Below are 25,779 nucleotides of genomic sequence, written 5' to 3' on the forward strand. Positions count from 1 at the left end.
ATGTTGACCCGAAAGGAGGGCACAATATGAGAAAGAGACAAAACAAAAAATATAACATTGAAGTAAATGCCTCCCTTCAAACCCCGTCACGGTATTCTCAACCTTGTCACATTAAAATTTTTTGGGGGAAAAAATAGGTAAAGGAAAGCATTTCTTGCTGATTACCATCTGACATGTTAAGGATTAACACAATACAATTGTGGTTTTAGTTAAACATCTAAATTAATATAATATAAAATAAAGAGACCACAAACACACAATTTGTTTATTTTTAACTTCAGTCCCATAAGATTTTTAAAATTATCAGATATGTTACATTTGTAGTTATTAAATTTTTATGTGGGACACATGAGCAGAAGGTAGATGTTTGTTTTATAGCAAGTTATGTGTGAAATCCTTTTTAAACCAATTCCATTTTGTCCGTTGCGAGGTTGAGAATTAAAGGCATTTAAATCAGATTTTTAAAAAAAAAAAAAATCTTTAATGCCTGACGTGGGAAAATATAATTTTTGGGGGATTTGATATGTGCCTAATGATGTGGGGTATTTAGAAAATTAATTATATGTAAAAAATAATAATAATAATTAAATTAAATTGGAAAACAACATTTTTGTTGTAAAACAAAAATCCAAGTTGAAATATTACAGAATCCCAGGAATGACTTACAAAATATTTACACACTACAGTCAATTATACAGTAACCACATACAATTAAAAACCACTTAAAAACTACACTAAAAGGGTCTTTTGAAAAATGTATTTTCTTGAAATTAAAAGCATCTTTAGTTACGTGTGAGTCTTAAAGGGATAGTTCACCCAAAAATAAAAATGTTGTACTCCCTCGAGATGTTCCAATTCCAAACCTGTACGAGTTTCTTTCTTCTGCTGAACACAAAAGAAGATATTTTGAAGAATGTTGGTAACCAGACAGTTGATGGCACCCATTGACATTCATAGTATGAAAAAATAAACACTATGGAGGTTAATGGGTGCCGTCAAACTGTCTGGTTGCCAACATTTTTCAAAATATCCTCTATTGTGTTCAACAGAAGAAACTCATACAGGTTTGGAACAACATGAGGATGAATAAATGACAATATTTTTGGATGAACTGTCTCTTTAAAAGTGTATAATGTATGAAATAAATCAAGATCAAATCGCTTTGCAATGACTATTAAGTAAATATCATTAAAAAAATAATTAAAACCACAAGCAAAAGAGAAAACACAGGTGACATGCTAATTTAATATAAATTCTAAAATTATAGAAGTTGTTACAACACTGGTATAGAATGAATGAGTGAAAGCAGTATTTGTAATGTGCAATATATGCCTTATGCAGTCAAATCAATTTGATTTTTCATTACAAATATTCAGAACAAAAAATACAAAATCATACTGAATTTATCCTATATAGGATATTGGCATTTTAAAATGTTTTGAGATCTTGGTGACATTACTGCAATTGCATAAAATATATCTAATACACAATAACAACAGTATATAACAACTATATCTGTGCTTAGGCAGGATAGGATGGCCAGATCATGTCATATAAACATGGTACATATTACATTATTAAAAAATAATCTGCAACACCTCTGAAGCTTTGCATTGATTACATTTTTGCACCACAACAGCATTCAAAAACATGGCAAATCAATGCCCCACAGACAAAACTGGTGGTGTTTAAAAATGTAAGACTGTGTTTAACTTGTACATTGCATCTACTTAAGGAATCTACTATCTCCAAAAGACTACTAACGCAATAGAGAGGCCTAGAACCAGAGTTGTTTGACTTTCACTCCTCCAGGCATGACCAAAAAAGGGAGCTTCTGGAACTGTGGTGCGGATGAGGCTCGCAAAGCTTGAGACTCTGGAGTAGATACCTGGTCGGTTCTTCTGAGCACACCCAAGTCCAAAACTCACAACTCCTGCCTGAATCCACGTCCCATTGCCAACAGGACAAACCAGAGGCCCTCCAGAGTCCCCCTGAAAGAGGAAAATTATGTTATTTACATGGTAGGATGTCAGTGCGCCAGCAGTATAATAGTAGTAACATACCTGACAGGAATCCTTGCCTCCCTCCATATATCCAGCACAGATCATGTCTGATAGGACGTCAACTGTTACTAAATCAGATGACAAAATCTGATACATTGATTGGCAGGAAGACTGGTCGATAATGGGCACTTCCACTTCCCGTAGCGCCCCAACTCCAGTGAGGGAGACTATTTGAAAGGAAAGACAGGGAAAGCAATTTACAAAATGGAAATTATTATTATTAAACTGACATAACATGCAATGGGAATAGAAGTGTAATATCTATAATGCTTTGTCCAGACATTTTTTGTCAGGCAGCTATATCACACATAAATTTGTTACTGACACAAAGCAGTCTTATCTCTTATCTATCATTTCTGTGTCCTCACATTGCAGGACAATGAAAAAAATCTCTTAAATCTTATATGTTGCACGTCAATTTCATCAATTTCCATTTTAGGTTGTCAGAAATACTACTTAAACGTCTTGAAATGTTGTGAGTTTCTCATTTAGGGTCATGAACATGCCTGCAAAGTGTCAACACTGATGTGTTGTGGAATATGTGTTAAAAAAGTTTTAGATATTAAGAATCTGTTAAGAAGTTTGTTAGCATTAAGTAAATCCATCCACTTTTTATCCTCCTTTACCACTCACATTTCTTGGCTAACTCAATGCTGCTGCATATTTTCACAGTTAAGCCATTATTTAAATGTCCATGATTGCTTCTTCTGACTTCACCTTGTCCACTGTAACTACCACTACTGAAATGGTAAGAAATCCAGCTGTCCCTCCCAAGGAAACATCACATCCAGAAAACATTTGCCACATGTTTAGAGTAAAATCTCTGTTATTTGCTGTGGTTACCCCTTATTTTCTTGTTGATGCACTTACCGCCCTCTTGAGCGTGTCCCCAGCCCGTAACGTAGCATAAGGTTCCACTGTTGAACTGGAAGCCAGCATATGGCAGACACACAGGTTGAATCCTGTCTGACCAGGTGACCGGAGAGCGCAGCTGCACTAAGGCTACATCTCTGCCCTCCTGAGGACTTGAGTATCCTTCTGGAACAACCACCCGCTGCACCTGACTGACCATCTCAAACTGGTTATAGCCATTAAGCAGATGGCGTCCCATGTACAGGCGATATGAAGACACTTCTGAGGGGCTGAGGGTAGGAGATATAGAGAACATTAACTTCTCTATAATCAACACAGGCATTGATAATATTATAATAAAAATACTTACTTGGGAAAGCAGTGTGCAGCAGAGAGGACCCAATTTTTTGCAATTATGGATCCACCGCAAACATGACCGTTGGCTCCCATCTGAATGTCCACTTGCCATGGCCACGCACCTGCTGATGCTTCAACTCCTCCCACAATGCGTTTACCTAGCGGAGGCCTGCCGCACACTTACGTGAACAGGTCAGAGGAGATTTAGTGTACATACACAGTGGAGGGTTTTCTTACCAGTTCACACCTGCCCTACAACTCCCCTAGAGTATCATTACATCTTCTCACTAATAAGGAGTCACACAAACAGGGGCATGAGACGTGAGTAAAAGCTGTTGCGGGTAAGGTTACAAATTTAAAGAGAGAGGGAGGAGAAACTTCTCAGAATGATCTATTAAGCTATTCAAAAATAAAAATAAATGTATTTCTGAATCCAAAGTCATTGTGATATGTAATGTGAGGCTTAAAGTAAAAAATGTCTACTGTCTAAGCTGAAACAGTAGAGCATGGTTCTAGAAAGCTCAAGGTCATGGGTTTGATTCCTAAGTTGTTTTCCTTAAATGCAATGCAAGTCATTTTGGATAAAACATCTGTCAAATGCATAAATGGAAATTAAAAATAAATGTTGTTTAGCATATTTTATTATTAATTTAAAAAAAATTTCAATGTAAAAAATAAGCAACAAATCAATTTGTTTTAAATTATTATTAAAAGAAAAATAGGTAGGGAGGACACTTTTGTGATCATGTGACAAGAAAATAGTAGTACAACTAGAAGACCCATATAGACCCAGAAGATCATGATTTATAATATCAAATATTTTGGCCTTTTACTAGAAAGTTATGCTTTGTTCAAATCAAATGGGGTAGCCTTAATTTTGGTTTTTAACTTGATCAAGTATTTTATTACTACATTCAGATCATTTTCTTCATATCATTTTAAAAAATCATTATAAACATTTCAATTCGTATGAAAACAAAACAAAACATGACTACAAAGATTACATGATTTTTTTGTATAGATTTCTCTATAATCTCAGACACACTGTCACTGACCCATAAACTGAAAAATAATTACCTTGTGCCACACACGTTGACAGCCCTGTATTTTGTAGGACACAAAAAGACAAATAAGGAATTTAATGAATGCAGTGAATCCAATAAGACCATCACTACACCCTAACAAGACTTAGCCTACCTGTTACCATCAAGACAAGGAGCAGCTGCAGGCACGAATCAGTCATTCTGTTCAGTTGGCAGAGTATCTATAAAAAATGCGTGTTTTAAAAATTATACTATAATAATTTGCCCTAGGAGTCACCCTTGGACTCTAATTTAACAAAAAACAATCAACATTGTTGTCAAAAAAGTTGAGTCCAAAAACTTACTTGTAAATGAATGTCAAATGTCCTAGCCTACCCAAAAGGGATATCTCAAAGTCGGATAAAGCGCGCGAACAAGAAGAAAAAGGCAATGAACACTGTTTATTTTTAGGGCACAAAACAAAACCAAAAACGATTTAACCCCGAAAACACAACACTTTAATCGCGACAAGCTACAGATTTGTGATGCCTCGTCTTGAATACGGTAGCTACATATTCGTATCTTCAAACTATAATTTGCATGACATTTGAGAACAAAGATTTCGATGTAATCGACATGGAAGAAAAGATAACCGAGCGAAAACGCAGAAATGTTCATTTGCCAGAGAATGTATGAATGTACCTGTGCGTTTCTACCTGCTGCCAGCATCCAATCACAACGCGCGGTCTCAATCTCCTCCCAAATAATGAGCCCGTTGTTCTCGCCATAAAGAAGATTCACACAGTGGAGGAGAGCAGAATTCCTGCCGTTCGTGTTGAACAGTTGGATTAAGTTGAATAAGTTTCGGAAAAAACGCAGACTTTCAGTTCAATTTACTTTTATCTTTTCTCAAGCCACACAATAATAATTTGTTCACTATAGGCGCAATTGATTCCAGCGATATAGGCATTTTAAATACCATAAATTCGAATTTTGCTGCATATTACTTGAAAAGAAGCCACAATAAGTTTAATATTCAGAATATTTAAATAGTTTTTTTCATGAAAACATTTTCGAACATTATTTGTAATGTTATTTTCTGCATTTACATGCAAGGTTCGTAATCACTATTAGAAAAATGGTATTTTTAGTAAAACAGTAACTAATTTACTGTTGTCCACTATATTCGTAGAATATAGTTTTTTATATAAAATCATGGTTATAAACATAATTGCTGCTAAAACCCCCATGGTTACCTTTAAATATCTGCCACTCTTTATCCACAGCTACCATTTTAGTAAGAACACAAAATGCTTCATCAAATAATTTATTTTTCAAAAGAATAGAAAACAATTGGCTATTAACTATATATCAGTATCAGTGGTATAAAAATCCCTTAAAGATTTAGTTACCAGGTATTGTTCCTTACGCTGGTATTGTTCCTCTTCTACACAAGTCATTCGACCCTCTTTATCATATATATATATATTTTTATATATACATACCCACATCCCAGTGTATATAGGGATCAACTTTCACCTAAAAGCCAGACAGGTGCTGCATGTGCAATAGGTAATTCTATACTGTCTAATGAATAATTCAACATAATGTTGCTTGACTTCACAAACTTTTTTTCTTCAAAGTGCTTTTGCCATTTGAACATGAAGGGGAGGAGTCTGGTATAAATATTAAACCACCTCAAAGAACATACACTCACCGCCCACTTTATTAGATACACCTGTCCAACTGCTCGTTAACACTTAATTTCTAAGCAGCCAATCACATGGCGGCAACTCAGTGCATTTAGGCATGTAGACATGGTCAAGACAATCTCCTGCAGTTCAAACCGAGCATCAGTATGGGGAAGAAAGTTGATTTGAGTGACTTTGAACGTGGCATGATTGTTGGTGCCAGAAGGGCTGGTCTGAGTATTTCAGAAACTGCTAATCTACTGGGATTTTCACGCACAACCATCTCTAGGGTTTACAGAGAATGGTCCGAAAAAGAAAAAACATCCAGTGAGCGGCAGTTCTGTGGGTGGAAATGCCTTGTTGATGCCAGAGGTCAGAGGAGAATGGCCAGACTGGTTCGAGCTGATAGAAGGGCAACAGTGACTGAAATAACCACTCGTTACAACCGAGGTATGCAGCAAAGCATTTGTGAAGCCACAACACGCACAACCTTGAGGCGGATGGGCTACAACAGCAGAAGACTCCACCGGGTACCACTCATCTCCACTACAAATAGGAAAAAGAGGCTGCAATTTGCAAGAGCTCACCAAAATTGAACAGTTGAAGACTGGAAAAATGTTGCCTGGTCTGATGAGTCTCGATTTCTGTTGAGACATTCAGATGTTAGAGTCAGAATTTGGCGTAAACAGAATGAGAACATGGAACCATCATGCCTTGTTACCACTGTGCAGGCTGGTGATGGTGGTGTAATGGTGTGGGGGATGTTTTCCTGGCACACTTTAGGCCCCTTAGTGCCAATTGGGCATCGTTTAAATGCCACGGCCTACCTGAGCATTGTTTCTGACCATGTCCATCCCTTTATGGCCACCATGTACCCATCCTCTGATGGCTACTTCCACCATGTCACAAAGCTCTAATCATTTCAAATTGGTTTCTTGAACATGACAATGAGTTCACTGTACTAAAATGGCCTCCACAGTCACCAGATCTCAACCCAATAGAGCATCTTTGGGATGTGGTGGAACGGGAGATTCGCATCATGGATGTGCAGCCGACAAATCTGCGGCAACTGTGTGATGCCATCATGTCAATATGGACCAAACTCCCTGAGGAATGCTTCCAGCACCTTGTTGAATCTATGCCACGAAGAATTGAGGCAGTTCTGAAGGCAAAAGGGGGTCCAACCCGTTACTAGCATGGGGTACCTAATAAAGTGGGCGGTGAGTGTATATGATCTGAAGTACCACACTGATGCACTAAAATGTTGACTTGAAATAAATAACGTTCAAAAACAATGACATGAATATTACTATTCATTTATTTAAAAAAAATAACAGGCTCAATACAATGCGAATGTACAATCTTAGACCTTTCCCTCTTGGAGAGAGTATTTCTACGTGACATTTAAGGTTAGCTGTGAAAAACATCTGGGATGAAGGGACAGTCTCACTCTCCTCATTTTTTAGTGAACTTGGCCTGCTTGTGTTTAGGAGGTGCCCATTTCAAACAATGTGTGTCCACTGTAAAAACACAAAATGTAAAATGTTTAATGGTTTAAACTTGTAAATACACAACATCACATCCGTAAAGATAGCATAAGAAGCACATTTGCGCATTTTTCAGATCCGTTACCTGTTATTGGGGGTTTCTTGTACTGGGCACTTTTGAGATGTTCCTCTACAAGTTTGGGTGTGACACAGATGACATGCTGACCTTTCCAGTACTTGACCATGTTTAGAGACTGTAATGTGCTGATGATGTCACTCTGAGTGATACTTGTCATCTGACTATGGGTACAGACAGTATGCATTAGTTAATGCTCTTTATCAAAGAATTAGCAGCCTATTTATCTTGCAGCATTTTCCTTTTTTGTCTGAATTGTACAGGTATACAAATGTGCATATAACCTCATGTATTATTATTTTTCATGCAGATTTGTACTTGTATTTGGGACTGGACGTGTACCTGAGGTCTTTGATGGACAGAGTCCCTCTGAAGTCTCGCAGAATCTCTAGTAGTACCCATGACCAGTAACTCCTATAACTCAACTTCCCCAAGTCTGACAGAGGTTTCTCTGGAGACCCCACTGTACTCTCCAGCTTAGATAGCTCATAACCTGAGACGAATTATGACACAAAGAACAATTATTCATCTATAAAAGTGCTTATATCAGAGGCAAACAATTGGTGAAAGGTGAATCAGGGGTGAAACTTACTAAATGCAATTAGAAATTTTCCATATCCTCTTCGCTGGTATGGAGGAAGAGTGAGAATACAAGCAACATTGTTCCCATCTGGAGACTCTTTCTCCTGCTCATGAAAAACATACATCGATAAAGCGTGTTAAATAAGATAAAAATTAACAGCTACACTGCATAAATACAACTGACATATGTCAAAAACAAACAGTAGAAACACTTCACCTTAGAGAAGTAACCCACAATATGCGCTCCCTGTTTGTTGACTTCAGTGAGGATGTAGAAGATGAACGGCTCCACGTCAAAGTAAAGTGTTTTATGATCCAAAAACAGCTTTGCCAGGAGACACAGATTCTGACAGTAGATCTACAGCGAGAAGGACAATGAGAACGACAGAAACTGTGGCAAATTCAACTGCACATGGACATGCAGACATTCACATGCACATGTATTAGCAATGTAATAATTCTGTTTAGATTTACAAAGTCTTCTCCAGGTTTGAAATCTATTCATCATGAAATGATTTGTTTCTGTTTCATGTTAAATGTAAGTGCTAGGTGTCATTCATTTGGCTCACCTTATGGTCCTTCCCATCAACTTCGTATACTGAGATATTGTTTCTGCGATAAATCTCTTTGCCTGGAGGCTGACGCCACTGACACTGTGACTGAAACGAGAGCCATTGAGAAACAAAGAAGCGGGAAAACAAAAGAAAGCATATATTTTATAAGAATGTAAACCTTAACCTGTGAAGCTAGAAATGCTCTAAGACAACAAACACAACAAAAATCATTTAAAACTAGCTGACCAACAAAGACCAACACCAACTAAAAACAAATGCTTGTGCAATAGATTGCTACAGTAATGAGCCCTAAAAAGTAAGTTAGCATTTTTGCACTTCTGGTTCCATCGTCTCATTGTCGAAGTGTTTTTGAATGGGTCTTTGGTTAAATGTCTTAAGATCTGTGGATAACACAAGCTCAAGAAATTTTATCTTTAGATTTTTTCTACGAGACAAATAACTTTAGTAATACTCCATTCATTATTTGAAAAAGCGGTTGCTAGCAAGTGGCTAAATGGGACAACAGAGGTTGTCGGGGACATGAAACATCACACCAAAAATTCATCTAAACACTAGATAAATTTCATAGCCTTGTTGTGTTTATAATCACACTCTTGCAAATTATCTTAACTCAAACTATCATATTTTACATAAACATTAAAATATTTGTTGGAAATGTAGTGATTGGTGTAGTTTATTTATAGCCTAAAGGCCCCAATATACTCATGGCGAAGTTCTTTTTCGTTCTTTGCTTAGTGGTAAAACGAAGTTCGGAATAAGAGAACAGGGAGATACTGTTAGCGAACATCTGACACCGCCCACACCAATGAGAGTGGTGTTTAGAGCTGCGCGCTTTCCTCTCAATAACAAAATAAACAACAAAATTGAGAAAACAGCAAGCTTTTTTTAAATGAAGTAGAAAAGCATCTGATCATAGCAAGAGGCCAAATGAACCAAAAAAGATTTCCTCGGCGCACACCTACTTATTATGTAATCGCCACGTACCAATGGTAGTGCAAAGGTGTTTACCAGCCGTAGCAAACTTTTCTGGAAAGCTATTTTTAACTACCAAAACAAACTCCAAAAGAACCTCGTTCTGGCCAAATTTTGTTCGAAATTACGTCACATCAGTTCATTCTTCGATTTCGCTTAAATATATCAGGGCCTTAACCTTTTTTTTTTTTTTTTTTTTTTTTTTTTTTACTTATGGTGCTTTTATTTACTCTAAAAAAATCTAAACATTTGGTGTTCATTTGTGAAGATTGTCTTTACATGCAAGAATCATAAACTTTTGTTGGTCACAGAGCTTATTTTATGCAAAAATCCAAAAGCCAATGGAAAAATCCTATGGGGGAACACATAGGGGAACCGTGTGATCCTAACCTCTGAGTTGGCCTGCAAAAATAAATCATGCCTTCAGCACTCTCTTTGAAGCATTTAAATCCATTAGCCAAGATGTATAGCACCCCCTATGGCACAATGCAAATCAACAACAAAACAATTGTATGGACTGACCAGGTGGTATCTGAAAGTCTTCTCATACTTCATATACTTCAGGCAGTATTCACAGATCCAAAGTTTGGGCTGTTTTCCATAGTCCTCAGGGAATGGAGAAAAGTACCATGCATCAATCTCAAAGTTCCCAATCTGGATCTTGTCCACATATTTTACTTTTGTGATCTGAAAATGAAAGTGACATTGATTAAAATGAGAAAACAGATGGACAATTAATTTAAAGCTATATTGATGGAAAACACCATTAAAGTAGATTATTTATCAATGAGTATTATGCAAATGTTGCCCCTTCTTACAGCCTCATGCTCTTTCTCCAGGGCAGCCGTAGTAGGGTCCATCTCTGCATAAGTCTGGAGGAAAAAATTACGGGGTCAAATAAGTAATAATGTTGGTACTGGACTACTGCTACTTGTTCAGACTTTTAAATGGTTCATATGTGAATACAATTAAAACTAAGGTGAACATGGCTTAGTCATATAATAAATTACTGTTTAAGTTGGAAAAACACCAATCAAATTAAGTACTGTGTGATTTAGATTTGCAGAAAGGTGATAACAGGTACCTTCTGAACGTGGTTGATCTCGTCATGTTTACGCTTCTGGTTTCGGGTGATCTTCCTCTCCGGCTGGTCCACAAGCTCACCCCCGCACCCTTCCTCCACACTTTTTCTCACTGCGTCCTTCACAGTCTTTGTCAGGGCTAAACGAGCCTTTCCAACCCACTCATCTAAACGTCTGTTGACTGCAAATGACAAAAGAGAGCATGTGCTCAGTGAATCTCTAAGAACTACAAACCTGTAAAGCATCTGTGCATGATCAGCCACGAATGGGATTTGAATGCAATTCCACTCACATCCAACATAGTGGACATAAAACTCTTCTCTGCCCTCCTGCTCATTCAGCCTGGACTGAATAACCTCTGCTGAATCTGAAAGAAAAGTACTAAATAAATAAATAAACAAACCAACAAACAGTATATGCATGCTTATATTACGCATTTCTCAATCAGCATGTTTTTATAAAACAAAAATACGTGATAATACAGTAACGGAGAATTTAACTATAAAATGGCAAATTGTGTGTTTCTGAAATACAATTCTAAATAAGTATTTTAGCTTACGCCATGTTTTGTCCGCACGCTGACACAGATAAGTCTCCCCGATTTCCACCGACACCTCTTGCTCTCTGCCGCCGCAGTGCGACATGCCATCCCCGGAGTGCGGAGTACTCGAGCCCGTGGCTTCTCGTTCTCGATCCGCGGCCTCCGCCTCATCCTCTTCCCCGCCACTGCCGTTTGATGAACATGTTGCTCGTGTTCCCGTATCTAAGCTTCCTCGGTCGGTTCCAGCGTGGCCAGCGTCTATTTCAATGTCCATTCGCTCTTCTGAACCGCAGTTATCGTATGAATTGTTCATGTTTGGATGACGATTACTGGACATTGACATTGCTACGCCAGACATCTTTGTCCATTTGAAAACATTGCGCACCGCGATGATTCGAGCATGCGCAGTGCACTTTTTCAATCCTGCTTTGTGTAAACAGTGTACCACTGTTTTGTATCACTATTGAAAGTATTATGACCACCATTAAATACCAACACATGGTGGGCCACATCAAATAAATAGTTTTCTCTACTTTTACATGAGAGCTATACAGGCTGTTCTAGTTCAGTGCTTTGTCAATGATTAAGAGTTGGTCTTTGCAGACGTTTAGAATGAATATAATAAATATCTAATTTTATCACAACCTGCGACAGAAAGAACAAACTGTTTTGTTGACACAATCGTAAACTTCACTGAATTTCCTGAGTGGTTAGACTCCTTCCTAACTGCAATGTCAACTCCATTTTCACTAACAACATTGACTTAACCAAAAAAGAAAGGAAAAACATGGGTCAGTTCACTGCTTGTGGAGAATTTTATTATAGAGACAGACATGATGATAGTACAGCTGGTAAAACAGGGAGGTATGATTGTTCCTCTGCCTGTACCTCCCCTCTCCCATTGTCAGAGCACTCCCTCTTTCCTAAATTCTTTTTCCACTCTTTGAAGCAAACCCCTCCCACCACCTCTATGAGCTCCACCCCCTCTGTGATGATGCCCAGCCCCTCCCTCTCTGGCTCTATGTCCACCTCCACGGTGACCTACACTCCCAGAATTATCCCAGTAACCGGGTCCCTTAAAGTTCCTCTCCTGCCAGTGTCCGTGGTGTCGTCCGGAGCCACGACTACCACGCTTCCATCCTCTACCCACATGTTCCCTTTCTGGGTGTCCATCCTGTAAGATTGTCTGATCCACATCTTTTGAAATACAAACATTTGGTTTGCCCACATCTTGTCCACAGTTGGATTTTGAAGTAACCTTGTCTTGAGAAATATATTTTTCTTCTTCATTGATCAAAGGCTTCCTGAGCTGTGCTATATTATCACTGAGTTCAAATGCCTGTCCTTGTGCTGTGCTTTCTACCTTTGATATAGTGTTTGGCGGGTCTGAGTTGACATAATTAATCTTATCAGAAGACTGCGTGAGCCAGCCTAACTGTTCCACCCCAGGTGAAGGCATTACATGACGTCCTGATCCACCTCTTCTGCCTCCTCTTCCTCTATGACCTCTCTTGAAGTCACCTTGTTGCCTTCTCTCATGAGTGCACAGACGCTGTGATTGGCCTGTAGTGTGATGACTTTGAGAGGCTTGGGTTGCACCAATGGAATCTGGGAATGAGGAAGGGAGTGACTGACAAGATTCGGCACCAGAGGCATCCGTACCAGGAGAGTCTTGAGCCTGAAGAAAAAAAAAACATCCCTCATTCATTTATTCTTTCAGATACTGACATTGAGAACTCAAAGTCCTCAATTGTCACTCCTCTTCAGGGTGAATATATACATTTATTTATTTTTAAAGTGTGTGTGTGTGTATATAATATATATACTTTTATATAAAATGTACTAACTTTTATGTACTTATAATAAAAATTATATATACATATTTTCTATTATAAATAAGTACACAACATTTACTAAATAATATATAAAAGCATGTATTCACTTTTTTTAAAGGGGTGGTATAATGCCCCATTTTACAATATATAAAATAAGTCTCTGTTGTCCCCAGAGTGTATATGTGAAGTTTTAGCTCAAAATACCCCACAGATAATTTTACAGCATGTTAAAATTGTCCCTTTTTGAGGGTCAGTAAAAACCGTGTCGTTCCATGTGTGTGTCCCTTTAAATGCAAATGAGCTGCTGTTCCCGGCACAGAGGGCGGAGCTTCAAGAGCTTGTGTGTGTGTGTGTGTGTGTGTGTGTGTGTGTTAGCAGCTCCGATTACCTCACGTAGACAAGCACCAAAATGTCAGAAACTGATCTACCTTTTATGTTTAAACTGGAGTCGGACAATGATGGAGAGACTCAAGAAGAAGTGACAACATGTAGATTGCAACAGGACGTTTCTGAATGGTTAGTTGATGAATTTATTTAGCTGATGTGGAGTTAACTATCTTCAAGTCTTTGATTAGCATACTCTGTCATGATAATCTCTAAAATCGCTTGTGTGGGAACTGTTATAAGATGCCTACAGAGTGACATGCTATTGCATTTGTGTTACGTACTGTATTGCATGTGAAAAGACGGATGCGACAGCTCAAGCAGACTCCCAAATGTGCTCTACTACAACAACTCTACTCTTCTCAACATGGACTGCGTGTTCCCTAATGATGTCACTAACCCGGGAGGAATGTCATGTAGTCCCTACCAGCAGTTTGTTGTAGTCTTTAAAAAACGATTTCTTTAAAAGCAAATATCATCCTTTGCTTTGAACTTTGAGCATTGTAACTTTGCAGATGTTGTTTATGCTCAAACAGCAACATCACACACTAACTAAAGTTAGAAAAGTGAAATCATAATCAACCACCCCTTTAATATCATATATTATTTTATTATAAATTATTTTTATTATTATATATCTATATATTTTTTTTAATGCATTTGTGACTCACAAAACTTTGCATTGTGTATGCGGCCGAACATGTCAAATCGGAATGTTCCATCCAGGATTTACCTCATTAATGTGAATTAGGAACCTATTAGACTCTTCCTCTGGGTCAATAACGCCACCCTTTTCCTTCTGCCGTTCCATAATCTTCTGGAGCGCTGCCCATTTCGTTCTAAATTCCCCACCGATGACCACATCCTCCTGCTGTGAGTGAAGCAATAATAAACACAATGTTCATGTGTATCCACAGCATGTGACCAGTGAGCATACATTAGGGTGTTGAGCTTTCAAACTAGACATCCTGGCATAGTCAGCTACAACAAGAGGGACTGCACATCGGACAATGATGCACTGTTTAAAAAAAATCTACTGCTTGGCACTGAACACAAGAGTGACTTTGTCCACTTGACATTTCTAACAATGATAAACGTCATGCCCAGGCCAGTTTAGCTTGACCCAACTGCTAAAACCGTGTCCACAGAGAATGATACACTGTGCCCATATGTCTTACCTGAGTGAAAATTGGAGCAGGGGAGGAAAGAAGAGCATCCAAATCGTAGGTCACAGGCTCTCGACACACAGGGCAAACAACAGCCAACTCCTGTTAATGAAAGAATCTCATTTATATCAAAAATGCCTTTTGTTTACAGCATACCTCACTGCACATTTATGTTTTGCAATTAGCTATATATTTTCAAAGAAATGTTGAAGCAGATTATATAATAGTTACATAATACACAAAATCTTTGACTGGGATGTAATGCTACATATTTACCATTGTAATATGTAGCATTTTGCTCTAAGGCAAAACAGTACAGAAACTATATTAAAGTGTCCACCCTATTTTTCAGGTAAGAGTGGGTGCGGCCATTTGTAATTTGAATGTGTCTGGCTTCCAGTTATTTTTAGCAGTACAAAACAGCTTGTTATGCTGTTTGATATTGCAAACTGGTATTTCTTACCATATTATTTTAATGTAGTGTCTTAATTAAACACTCTGGTTTGTAGCACAAACAGATTTATAGTTTACTGCACTTTGATATATTCTTCTCGTTATTTCTCTATAGCGGCTAATAAATCGGAAGTCTTGCACAGTCACAGAAAACACCTTACTTCTGTGTTGAAAAACAAGGTGGATACAAGATAAGGAGACTGTACGTATCCTCTGCTATGATGAACAGCCCCACCTCTTTTTCCGTCTGGTCTCTAGTTTTATCCTCCTCCAGCTCCCTCTCACGGTCCTGCAGCTCCATCTCAGAGTGAGTGATGTAGCGACCAAGGCAGTGCGAGTGGAAATAGTGATAGCAGCTGGTCTTAGTGAACACTTCCCCTTCCTATGGTTAGGATAAAACAGAGGAAGAGGAACAAGTTCAATTTTACAAACAGGCCACAGAGCACATTATGTGCATATTTTTATGGTACTCTCACAATTAAAACACCCCACCTTAAAGCCGTACAGACAGATGACACAGTTTCCATGGGGAATATTGCTCTCAGTCAGTATCTCTTTAGCTCTCTGTGAGGATAAAATAGAGAAATCATCTGAGACAAACACAAGATAAAAGGAAAATACACTATCGTTTGAGGTTGAAGCATTTTTAAAAAAAAAGATGTTTTATTAGAAAAATGTCTCTTATTTTAAAATGCCATTTATTCCTGTGGTGGCAAAGCTAAATTTTGAGTCTTTAAATTTAAAGTCTTCATTGTCACAAGATCCTTCAGAAATGATTCTAATGTGCTGTTTTGCTGCTCAATACATTTATTCTTATTATTATTATAATCAATGTTGAAAACAGTTGTGCTGCTTAATATTGTTGTGTTGGATTCTTTGATGAATAGAAAGTTCAAAAGAACAACATTTATTTGAAATTGATTTTTGTAACATTAATAATGTCTTGCATCTGAATAAAAGTGTAAATTCCTTTAAAAAAAAACATATTGACCCCAAACATTCGAAAGTTATATGTAGTTATGGACCGAATAAGGAATCTAACCTCTATGAGCTGATACAGTACAGGTGTCCCCATACATGACTCTGCCTCCTTCTGCAAACTGCTCTGTAAACTGACAAAAGAGCAGCATGTGAAAACACCGGAAAGAGTAAGAAGTGAAACAGCACATTCTGAATTTTAAACATAACAATATCTAATAATAATCAATCACCTGAGCAATTTATCATCCGAGAGTCCACGTGGATTGTGAATAGAGATGCAAGGGGATGAATATGGATACTGAAAATAAATAACAAATACACCAACAGAAAGTAAGTTGCTATAAAGGAGTGTCAAGTAAATAGATCCATCAAATATTATAGCAATTTAACCAACAAACCTGAGAGTTCAAATCCATTGTCAGTGTAAGACGGACAAACTGAGAGAGACAGTCCTCCGCAGTGGAGGGATAGAGTACCAAACTGACTGTCCACCCTCTAATTGAGAAAAATATGACATCTTTATTTCTGTTCAGGTTAATAACAGTTAACTATATTATTATCTCCGGAAATTTATGAAAAACTAAAAGAGCAATAAATGATAAAACATTCACCCTTCATCACTCTGAGTAACACTGAGCTCATCCAAGTAGATGGACTGCAGCACTTCAATTTCAGACAGGACACTGTGGTGTCAAACAGATGAGAATTTCGAGTACAACTGCTTTAATGTAACATTAACATGAGTATGACACATCAGATAACCAGAGACGCTGGGTCAAAGGCACACAGTAAAACACTGTTTATTTAGATACTGACAATTGCAACGCCCATGACTACACCGGTTAGGTCCGAACAACTTAACTATGGATTCACTTATTTACTGTTATTCTCGGACAAAATGATTTATGTAGTTTTCTGTATAAATTAGATTGTATCATTAAATTGTTATGTTATCACATATCACGGTATGTAGTGTACTTAGTCACATATGGCAGCTCTCTTGTAAGTTACCGTTAACAAGTAACGTTATGCACTGCAAGTCTTCCAAATAAGGTATTTTAGTTCATATGTCAATCAACTCAGGATTTAGATAGTAATTAGTAATTAATACACGTTTTTGTCAGTATTTTCCAGCAACATAATACTCACTCGCTCTCGGCAGCCATGTTGGCGGTGACGTCACCATTCCACGACATCGGTCAGCTGACACAGAGCCGACTGACAAACAGATGGGAATTTTAAGGATGCAGGAGTTTATGATTCAGTTAGATCCCCTTTTCTTGAAACTATTATTTCTGTATCTCATGCAATCTTTAACTGGAATTATTTATTTAAAGTTGGAAAAAGATTTGGTCATTGCAACAAAAATACCTTCTCACTAATAAGGTCAAAGTCTTTAAAAATATTAAATATATTTTTCCCTGTCAAACATTTCATGACTAAATTTAAAGCTGATATTGATACAGAATGCTCAATTTCACACAGAAACTGTCCATCATTTATTTTGGTCATGTCTCATACTGAACAACTTTGGGAAAATATTGACACATTTATTAAAGTAATATCCAGCAAGATATATCCACAACTTCTATAGACATTATTATTGGATATTTTGATTCTGACCCTACTAAAAATAATGCTTGCTTTGTTATGAATTTTAATTTATCTTCTTTGTAAATTTTAAATGTAAGTTTACCAACAAGAAACTTTTTTTCTGTTTTTGAAAGTTTAAAATGTATCTTAAAATACGATTACATCTTCGGTTAATAAGAAAGTAGAACGTCTTCTATTTGTAAGGACTTTAATTTGTACAATGTAACTGATGTATAGAGTAATATCTTACCCTCATGTTCTTTTTTTTTTTTTTTAATTAGTTTTTTTTGTTTTTTTCAGCTCTTTGACTCTTTTCTCATTTGTATTCTGATGACATTTAACATTATACAAAATGTATTAATGTAAATAAAATTTTATGTAAATAAAAGTTTATGATTCAACAAACATGATTCATGGGTCAAATAAAATAACTTAAAACAAGTAAATTTTTGTACAAGTTGAACAGAGTTGTATTGAAAGAAGAAAGTGAGCATTCCGTTAAAATCATGTTTTATTGCTTATTTATTATTTGCATACATTAATGACATATACCAGGACAATTTTAATCCAACACGAAACATCTCTCACAAATAATAGTGGAACACATTAGACAGTTTGTGTATAGTGTCTTTCCTGGACCAGGCTTTTGATACCAGTGTAAAAACATGCCAGTCAATTCCCCTTTTGTAAAAAGCAAAAAAAAAAAAAAAAAAAAATGGATAAACGTGTAAACAAACGCTGATGTTCGGCACATAATAGTGATTTTATTCCTCTTGGCTTTATCTAAGCGCAGTGTTAACATAAAAAGGTCACATTTCTGATCTGTTAAGTTGACGCAAAGGAACAAAGTTGCAAAGGTGTTTGATTTGTCCTTCTTTCCATATCTTCCAAACACCTCTCCTCTAACAGCATTTCTTCCCTTTCTTCCTCCTCTCTCTATCCCTGTGGGAATTAATATGGACAGTGTCCTTTTCTCTCTCTCTCTCTCTTTCTGCTCGACTCTGGCTCTGTTTCTTGGCCCGAAGGACCATGTGGGTGAAAGCCATGAACATCTGCAAACAGAAAAGAATATAAGGCATGCATATTATACATTTTAATTTAACACATCAAAGTGGACAGAGACACAAAATGTATTTTCTTAATAAGTTGAACACTTTAAACATTCTATTCAAGCTAAAATGTTGATGATTTTTTTCATGAATTTGAGCTTAAATGAACAAACTTAAATATTGAGGATTTTTAAAGTCCCCCTGTAGTCAAAAATTGTATCCATTAAAACACATCTGATCACCAAAATAACACGTAACACAATAAAACGTTTTTTTTTCCTGTGATTTTTTATTTATTAATGCCTTAAAATAGCTTGAATGTACCTCTACACTCTTCCTTCATTTAGTATACGCGGAACCATGAATATGCTAAATTAGCCCCGCCTCCACTCACTCAAAGCAGCTCAGAGATTCACTCGGTCAACTTTACTGTAGTAAACGCTGCACAATGGCAAGTGGAAATACTGGTTTCATTCAGCCATATATGTTTGAACCAGAAACTGATTCAGAAGAAGTGGAAGAGTGAATTATACAGGCTTGTATACAAGTCGATGTATCAGAATGGTAATGGGTTTTATGTATCGCTCTCTACAACGCCGAACACCTAACGGTAATTAATATGATTAGCCTTTTGTTTGACTATGTTATAAACAGAGATTTCTGAGAAACACTGTTGATATTTAAAATCAACCCAAACAAACACACCCCTCCATTCATTGCTCCGCCTCCAAAATGCACAAACACGCAATACAAGACTGGATATGTCTCTTTATCATAGCAGAAGCGAAGTAAAATAAAGCTTGGCGAAAAGCAAAGATGACAAACAAACGACAAGGAAGAACAAAAAATTAACATACAGTACACAAGTATATACAAGCAAGAGATCGTTGTTAGTCACCAGAGGCACACACTCAAATCCATAGCCGCTTTGCCATCGTCGGGCCGAACGGTTCTTAGAATGGTAAGGAAAGGTTCCAGTTGTGTTTCTACTTAAGCCTGGCACGGCACGATTACAAACCGTTCTCAGCCCGGAATTCCCGTTTCGGTAGAACCCATGAAGTGATGTCACAACCAGTGTTGGGCAGTAACGCAGTTACTTTTGACAGTAACTAATACTGTAACGCATTACTTTTTAAATAAATTAACTCCGTTACCGTTACCATATGGCGCGTTGTCCGTTACTTTTTCAAATTAATTAGTTGCTGGAGGGGCTGAGAAGTGTGCGCTGTCATTACACAGTACGAGAGCACTGAAGAGACTGCTAGCATTATACAGAGCGAGAGGACACCTGAGGACACATAACAAACTCACTGGCTGAGTTGTACACGTGAGGCAGCGCGAACACGGAGATTACAAGCTGCACGGAGAGCGCTGAGCACTTGATGCGCATTTAAAACACAGACAGCGAAACGGTATGAATACAGAACACTTAAGTACACATTGCCATATCATTATAAAATAATAAATTTTTTGACTAGATGCTGCATCAGCAGAGAAAGAACAGAAGCTTGCCGTCGAGTCTGAGAGGAATAACATTAGTAACGGCTAACTTACCTCAAGCGATTAAAGCAATGTGACAAAAACACACGCAGACCTGACCCACATGTTTTATGTCGCAATTGTTACCATCTATTTGCATTAGTTTATGTCCAGCTGGTCACTTTTATGCATTCATTAGCCGGCGAAGTTGTATTTTTAAAACTAGTGACGTGATTGATTGCTTACATTGATGTGTTATCTTATTGTAAAGTGTTGCCATTTATATGATTCAAGCTTAAAGAAGATGGCCATATTTAAATATCTGCAAAGGCCAGAGCATTAAAATTACATAAATGTAGACCTATATTACATGTACAGTCTTTCACTTTATTTGCTTAAATTTTAGAACACTTGATTAGACTTGATGTCGGCTGCATGGACACATCAATGTAAGCAATCAAGTCACGTCACTAGTTTTAAAAATACAACTTCGCCGGCTAATGAATGCATAAAAGTGACCAGCTGGACATAAACTAATTTGTCCAGGTTCTCTCTTTATTAAAGTCCAAACTGTTAGAAAACAGCACAAATCGTTTTTCAGTCTGTAAATTAAATGTAACATTTTAAGTAAATTAAACGTTTTATACTTTTTACAAGTTTAAACTTTTCTTTGTGTGTAAACTGACACATTTCACTGCTTATCGACTTGCTTTATATAAACCTCGTACATTTCAAAATTTACCAACCTCTTTTATTTAAACCTGGGAACATCTCAGTGTTTACCAGCTTCCTGAAAATAAACCTGGGAATACTGTTGTCAAAGATTCCGACTTGGGTTTTTTAAAACGAAACAAGTGTGTTAGCGCTCGTCTGTGATTGGTTACAGTGATCAACGCTTCCAAAACATGTTATAAATAGACTTTGGCGCTTACACAGGTACGCACAGGAGCATTTGAATGCAGACGTCTATCAGCGGATCTCTAATATATCCGCTGATAGAAGAATCCGCTATAGACTTTCTATATCCGCTATAGAATCCGCTATAGAGAATCCGCTTTCAAACGCTCCCCTGTGTATCTATGTAAGCGCTCGGTGAAGAGCGTCAAAGATGTCTATTTACAACATGTTTGTCCCATTTATGGTATAAAAGCCGAAGTGCGTCCAGACTTTGAACTTAAACATGGCTGGGGTATCTATTATTGTACTTGCACTGATTTCCACCATCCTGTTAAAAACCTCTTTTTCTTAGGCTAGTTAACTCCTGGTTCACACGGCAGGATAATTAGGCCGATTTTAGCCCCGATTTACCCCTTCCGACAATCTTAAGGATGCTCCGATTATCGTAAATAATCTGATCAGATATTCCTGCCGTGTGTGGTGTGTTAAGACTGCTCTCGTCTGCTCGGAAGGACGTCGGGACCGCTCCGATCTCAAATCGGGGATATCCAACATGTTGGATTTTTTTGGCCCGATTTCTCCTCGTGTGTGGTGTCTCCCGGGGACAAACGAGCACGCAGCCTGTGGACTGTGGCGTGTAGCCAATCAGAAAGCGAGGTGACGAGGCGCAGAGGAAGCACCGGGAAACAAAATCAAAATAGTCCATGCTCGCGTTGTCTCCACTTCTTTGACCATCGCCTTTTCTTTTGGTAACGTTTTTTTTTTTTTGGGGTTAATTTAATAATAATAATTCATTACATTTATATAGCGCTTTTCTAGGCACTCAAAGCGCTTCACATGGAAGGGGGAATCTCCTCAACCACCACCAATGTGCAGCATCCATTTAAAAACAAACTACACTGGTTGTTTACTCTGAAGTCACGTTTGATCTCGAGGGATTTTGCGAGTGTTTCCGTATGACCTGGGAATGCTAGGGAGTCAAATCGGTTCGTGCGTGATGCGTTGATTTTGCCGTGTGGCTGCGCACCACACACTGTACGACCAAAACTGTTAGACCCGTGATTTTTTATCGCCGTGTGTGGGGTCTCTCAGGTTTGGAAAATCGGCCGACAATTTTAAAATCGTTCCGTGTGAACCAGGCTTTATGTCCACGTTTCACGTTCACATGTTCATGTGTTGAGCGCCACCTCGAGGAGCCATGAAGTAGCGACGCTGGGAGCAGGGAAATCTATTTAGAGCGCCTTATTTTATTAATTAAAAATCGATATTTGGCACCAGTGTATTTTTTTACGCGTTTTTAGGCGCTATATGTGAACCGAGCCTAACCGTACCGGCTGGCCCGGATCAGTACGGAATGGAACAGTTGCGCAATAAGAACTGTTCGGCCCGACGGTGGAAAAGCGGCTATTGTTACTCATGTATAGAGCAGAATCAACGTAACCTCTGCTTCTATTTTCAGGCCTTCCCGCTTAAGACTCTCCAGTGCTGGAAAGCTTTTCTAATGTTACCGCGGGTCCTAAAGCCCTCCTTTATATCATAACCCCTCCTTTTCCTGTGATATTCCTCTCTATTGTAATGTCTCTCAGCCATCACTCTTTCTACAGTGTTTCTTCAAATCTCCCTCTTGCTCAATCTCTCGCTCTCTCCTCCCCCATCACGCGTTTACGCCCCCTGCTGCTGATTGGCTACAAGTGAGTTGTGCTGCTCAGTCCGATCCACTTTCAACAGCGTCTCTCAGAAATCACTTACTGCACCTTTAAATGAACTTAAAATTCCAAATTTTGTGAATACAGTTCACAGCAAAACAAACCTCACCTCTTCTACGTTGATATTCTCTTTAGCGCTCGTCTCAAACAACCTCACACCAACTGACTCTCCAAAGCGCATAGCATCTTGGCTGTCCACAAGCCTTTTAGAAGGATCATCGTTCTTGTTTCCCACTATTAGTGATCATAGTGAAAAGGAATATTAAAAGTTGGCTTACAACAAATTCGGGTTTGGAACATTTCTTTTCATATCACAATACATAACCAGGAAGTAAATTAAGTTAATAAAACGCAAAGTTGTGTGTTTAAACTAACCTAATATTTTGCAGACGTTGTCACAGTTCTGTGAGATTTCGTTTAACCACCTTTTCACGTTGACAAATGATTCAGGGTTTGTAACATCGTAAACAATGATGACACCATGAGTGTTTCTGTAATACCTAGAGGAATACAGCAAACATGTAAGGGGGAGACGAGAGAGATCATAAAAATGGTCAAACAGATCAAAACTTAACGGTTTGACTAGAGCGAGGCTTACGTCGAGGTGATGGTTCTGAACCTTTCCTGCCCTGCAGTGTCCCAGATCTGGAGTTTAACTCTTTCTCCGTCAATCTCTACTGTGCGGATCTTGAAGTCAACTCCAATAGTGGTTATGTAACTTCCTGTGAGGAGCACAAGACCATGATTTTATAACATTTCAACTCCTTAAACACTGTCAAGCAAGCATACACTCTCACTTTGTCTTGGACATGAGAACACAATGAATCAGATCATATATTTACAGACCCTTTGCCTCACTTTCGGTCTCTCTCACAGACACGCATTCTGTGCCAAGCAGACTCACCAGAGAATGAGTTGTCTGCAAATCGTAAGAGCAAACTGCTTTTCCCTACATCTGCAACAGAGTCAGAGTAGCATTTGTTAAATGTTCATCTGTAATACCTCAGTGCATTTATATTTTGAATTAAACATGACAGTATTTTCTATAATAAAACAAGATTATAGTAATAAATAGATATTTATATTAACGGTTTAAAAAAATGAATATATGAGAATAAAATGGCAATAAATAGTCCCCACAATAAATAAAAATAAGTGCAATGGCATAGCGTGAACACAACAACACTAACAAAAATGTCTCAAATCGTCCAACTTAACACTGCTTAAGATGTCCCTTTGTGACAAAGGTCACAAATATTATCACAAATAAAAATACTCAGGGGTGAACTGGCATTCATGAGCCTATTCATATCTTTACAGAGACAAATGCTACTTAGCTGCACAGTTACAGCGTGTCAGTGGCCACACCAGACTAGATGAGGCAGATGTGGTTAATACCACAGAAAAATAATTACAAACATGAACTCTTGACTTGAGAATGCATTACTGAGAGTAAATAATCAAGATTACACATTTGCAAACAAACAAAGAGTTCTATGAAAGTGGATGCATAAACAGGCTTGTTAAAATCAGCATTAAACAAATTCACAAATTTTTTTATTATTAACAATTCATCCAATTAGCTTCCACTTAAATGTTTTTTTAACCTTGTAGTGTTTAATTAAAATGTCATAACTAGATCTTTGGGTGAAACAAATACATCTCTCTGGGGATGTATGCCAAACTGTCACTTTTTGTGAAGACCACCTTCAAAATCCTATACACAACTGATGAATTGAACCAAGTCCCTGCCTTATTTTTATTTATTTTTTTATCTGATACACTCAGATGTATGTCACAATACGGAAGAAAATATCTGTTGTTACTTCTATTTCAATGCAACGTTTTAAAAAAAGAAGCAGCAAAAAGCATAAAGAATCCTGTATTTTGTTCATAAATGGGGATATTAAATGCCTGGAGAAAGGTTTATAGTAAATTCACATAAGCCAGTTATGCATCCATGATACATAACTTATTTATGTGCATTTAATATGAAAGCAAAGGACAACTACAAGCGATGTAGCTAAAACTTTCACAGATCATTTCGTCACAGTACGCATACCACACAAGTGCATAGTATGCATACTCATGAACTGTTCAAATGACTAAATTTATGTAGGGATGAGGACTGATGTTACTCACTCACACAGTTTCATTTCAGCTTAAATTGTGAAATTGCACAACAACATTCCAGTAAATGCACAAGTCTCGAGCATTCTTAGTAATGGACAGGGTGCTACAGAAATAGTTGGGCTTAAACACTTATTTTTTTGCCAAATATGAGTAATTCTCTCTGTCTGATTGGGTTCTCCATTAAAGAGCCAGATAGAAAAGCTGGAACAAAAACATAATTTGTTAGCAAGTGTATAAAAACACAAAAGTACTGACTGGAGTCACCAATGATGAGCAGCTTGAAGAGGTGATGGTAGTCTTTTCCCGCCATTCTTCTGTTCAAAATGTGTCCTCATGAAACAAGTTTAACAGCTTTCAACACCTTTATTTCACTTTTCCTGAGTCTTAAAATGCCAGGAGGTTTAGAGTTTTGGGTGAAATACTCCAAGCATCATGTGATAGTCTTTCCAGTTTTCCTCAGAATTCAAGTGTGAAATGATGCATCAGTTTGATTTCACTGCATTCCCATTTATGAATTAGTGATTCTGCATTGCCTGTGCAATATTTTACCATTTACCATTTACCATTTAAAACACTTTAAATTTCAAGTAATATTTCCATTGCTTAAAATCTATGTGAAATGTACTTTTCGTCGCCTCGCCTTCAAGAGCAAACACATTACCACATTTTGTGGTTAAGTATCAAATGACTCGGGTTACAAAGTGAGCAGTTCTTTAATCACCGATGGTGCTCATAATGCCGAG

The 25,779-nt window shown here is 37.6% G+C and overlaps 4 protein-coding genes across 4 annotated transcripts; all 4 read right to left on the minus strand.

Annotated features, from left to right (window-relative positions):
- Positions 1-1,557: 1,557 nt before the first annotated feature.
- si:dkey-16l2.17 (serine protease 33) lies at positions 1,558-4,599 on the minus strand. The gene is made up of 6 exons (XM_056255260.1): positions 4,470-4,599; positions 4,350-4,373; positions 3,286-3,451; positions 2,934-3,205; positions 2,064-2,230; positions 1,558-1,991 (listed from the first exon to the last, which is right to left on the minus strand). The coding sequence occupies exons 1-6, from the start codon at positions 4,513-4,515 to the stop codon at positions 1,743-1,745; spliced, it is 924 nt and encodes a 307-aa protein (XP_056111235.1). The 5' UTR covers positions 4,516-4,599; the 3' UTR covers positions 1,558-1,742.
- Positions 4,600-7,285: 2,686 nt separating this feature from the next.
- Positions 7,286-11,761, minus strand: kat8 (K(lysine) acetyltransferase 8). The gene is made up of 11 exons (XM_056255248.1): positions 11,379-11,761; positions 11,112-11,186; positions 10,822-11,000; positions 10,556-10,609; positions 10,260-10,424; positions 8,760-8,849; positions 8,408-8,548; positions 8,201-8,294; positions 7,951-8,101; positions 7,618-7,772; positions 7,286-7,505 (listed from the first exon to the last, which is right to left on the minus strand). The coding sequence occupies exons 1-11, from the start codon at positions 11,716-11,718 to the stop codon at positions 7,441-7,443; spliced, it is 1,509 nt and encodes a 502-aa protein (XP_056111223.1). The 5' UTR covers positions 11,719-11,761; the 3' UTR covers positions 7,286-7,440.
- A 395-nt stretch (positions 11,762-12,156) lies between these two features.
- On the minus strand, positions 12,157-17,395 carry rnf25 (ring finger protein 25). Its single transcript, XM_056255247.1, has 10 exons — positions 17,329-17,395; positions 16,791-16,862; positions 16,578-16,674; positions 16,410-16,477; positions 16,241-16,310; positions 15,691-15,762; positions 15,434-15,580; positions 14,758-14,847; positions 14,313-14,450; positions 12,157-13,038 (listed from the first exon to the last, which is right to left on the minus strand). Exons 1-10 carry the CDS (start codon positions 17,373-17,375, stop codon positions 12,265-12,267), a joined length of 1,575 nt encoding a protein of 524 aa, XP_056111222.1. The 5' UTR covers positions 17,376-17,395; the 3' UTR covers positions 12,157-12,264.
- An 870-nt stretch (positions 17,396-18,265) lies between these two features.
- On the minus strand, positions 18,266-25,575 carry si:dkey-16l2.16 (ras-related protein Rab-35). The gene is made up of 6 exons (XM_056255266.1): positions 25,292-25,575; positions 23,808-23,858; positions 23,502-23,625; positions 23,279-23,403; positions 23,013-23,137; positions 18,266-18,824 (listed from the first exon to the last, which is right to left on the minus strand). The coding sequence occupies exons 1-6, from the start codon at positions 25,344-25,346 to the stop codon at positions 18,675-18,677; spliced, it is 630 nt and encodes a 209-aa protein (XP_056111241.1). The 5' UTR covers positions 25,347-25,575; the 3' UTR covers positions 18,266-18,674.
- Positions 25,576-25,779: the final 204 nt, after the last annotated feature.

The sequence above is a fragment of the Rhinichthys klamathensis genome, unplaced genomic scaffold (assembly GCF_029890125.1).
Source record: "Rhinichthys klamathensis goyatoka isolate OS25496 unplaced genomic scaffold, OSU_Roscu_1.1 h1tg000119l_1, whole genome shotgun sequence".
In the NCBI taxonomy this organism is placed as follows: Eukaryota; Metazoa; Chordata; class Actinopteri; order Cypriniformes; family Leuciscidae; genus Rhinichthys; species Rhinichthys klamathensis.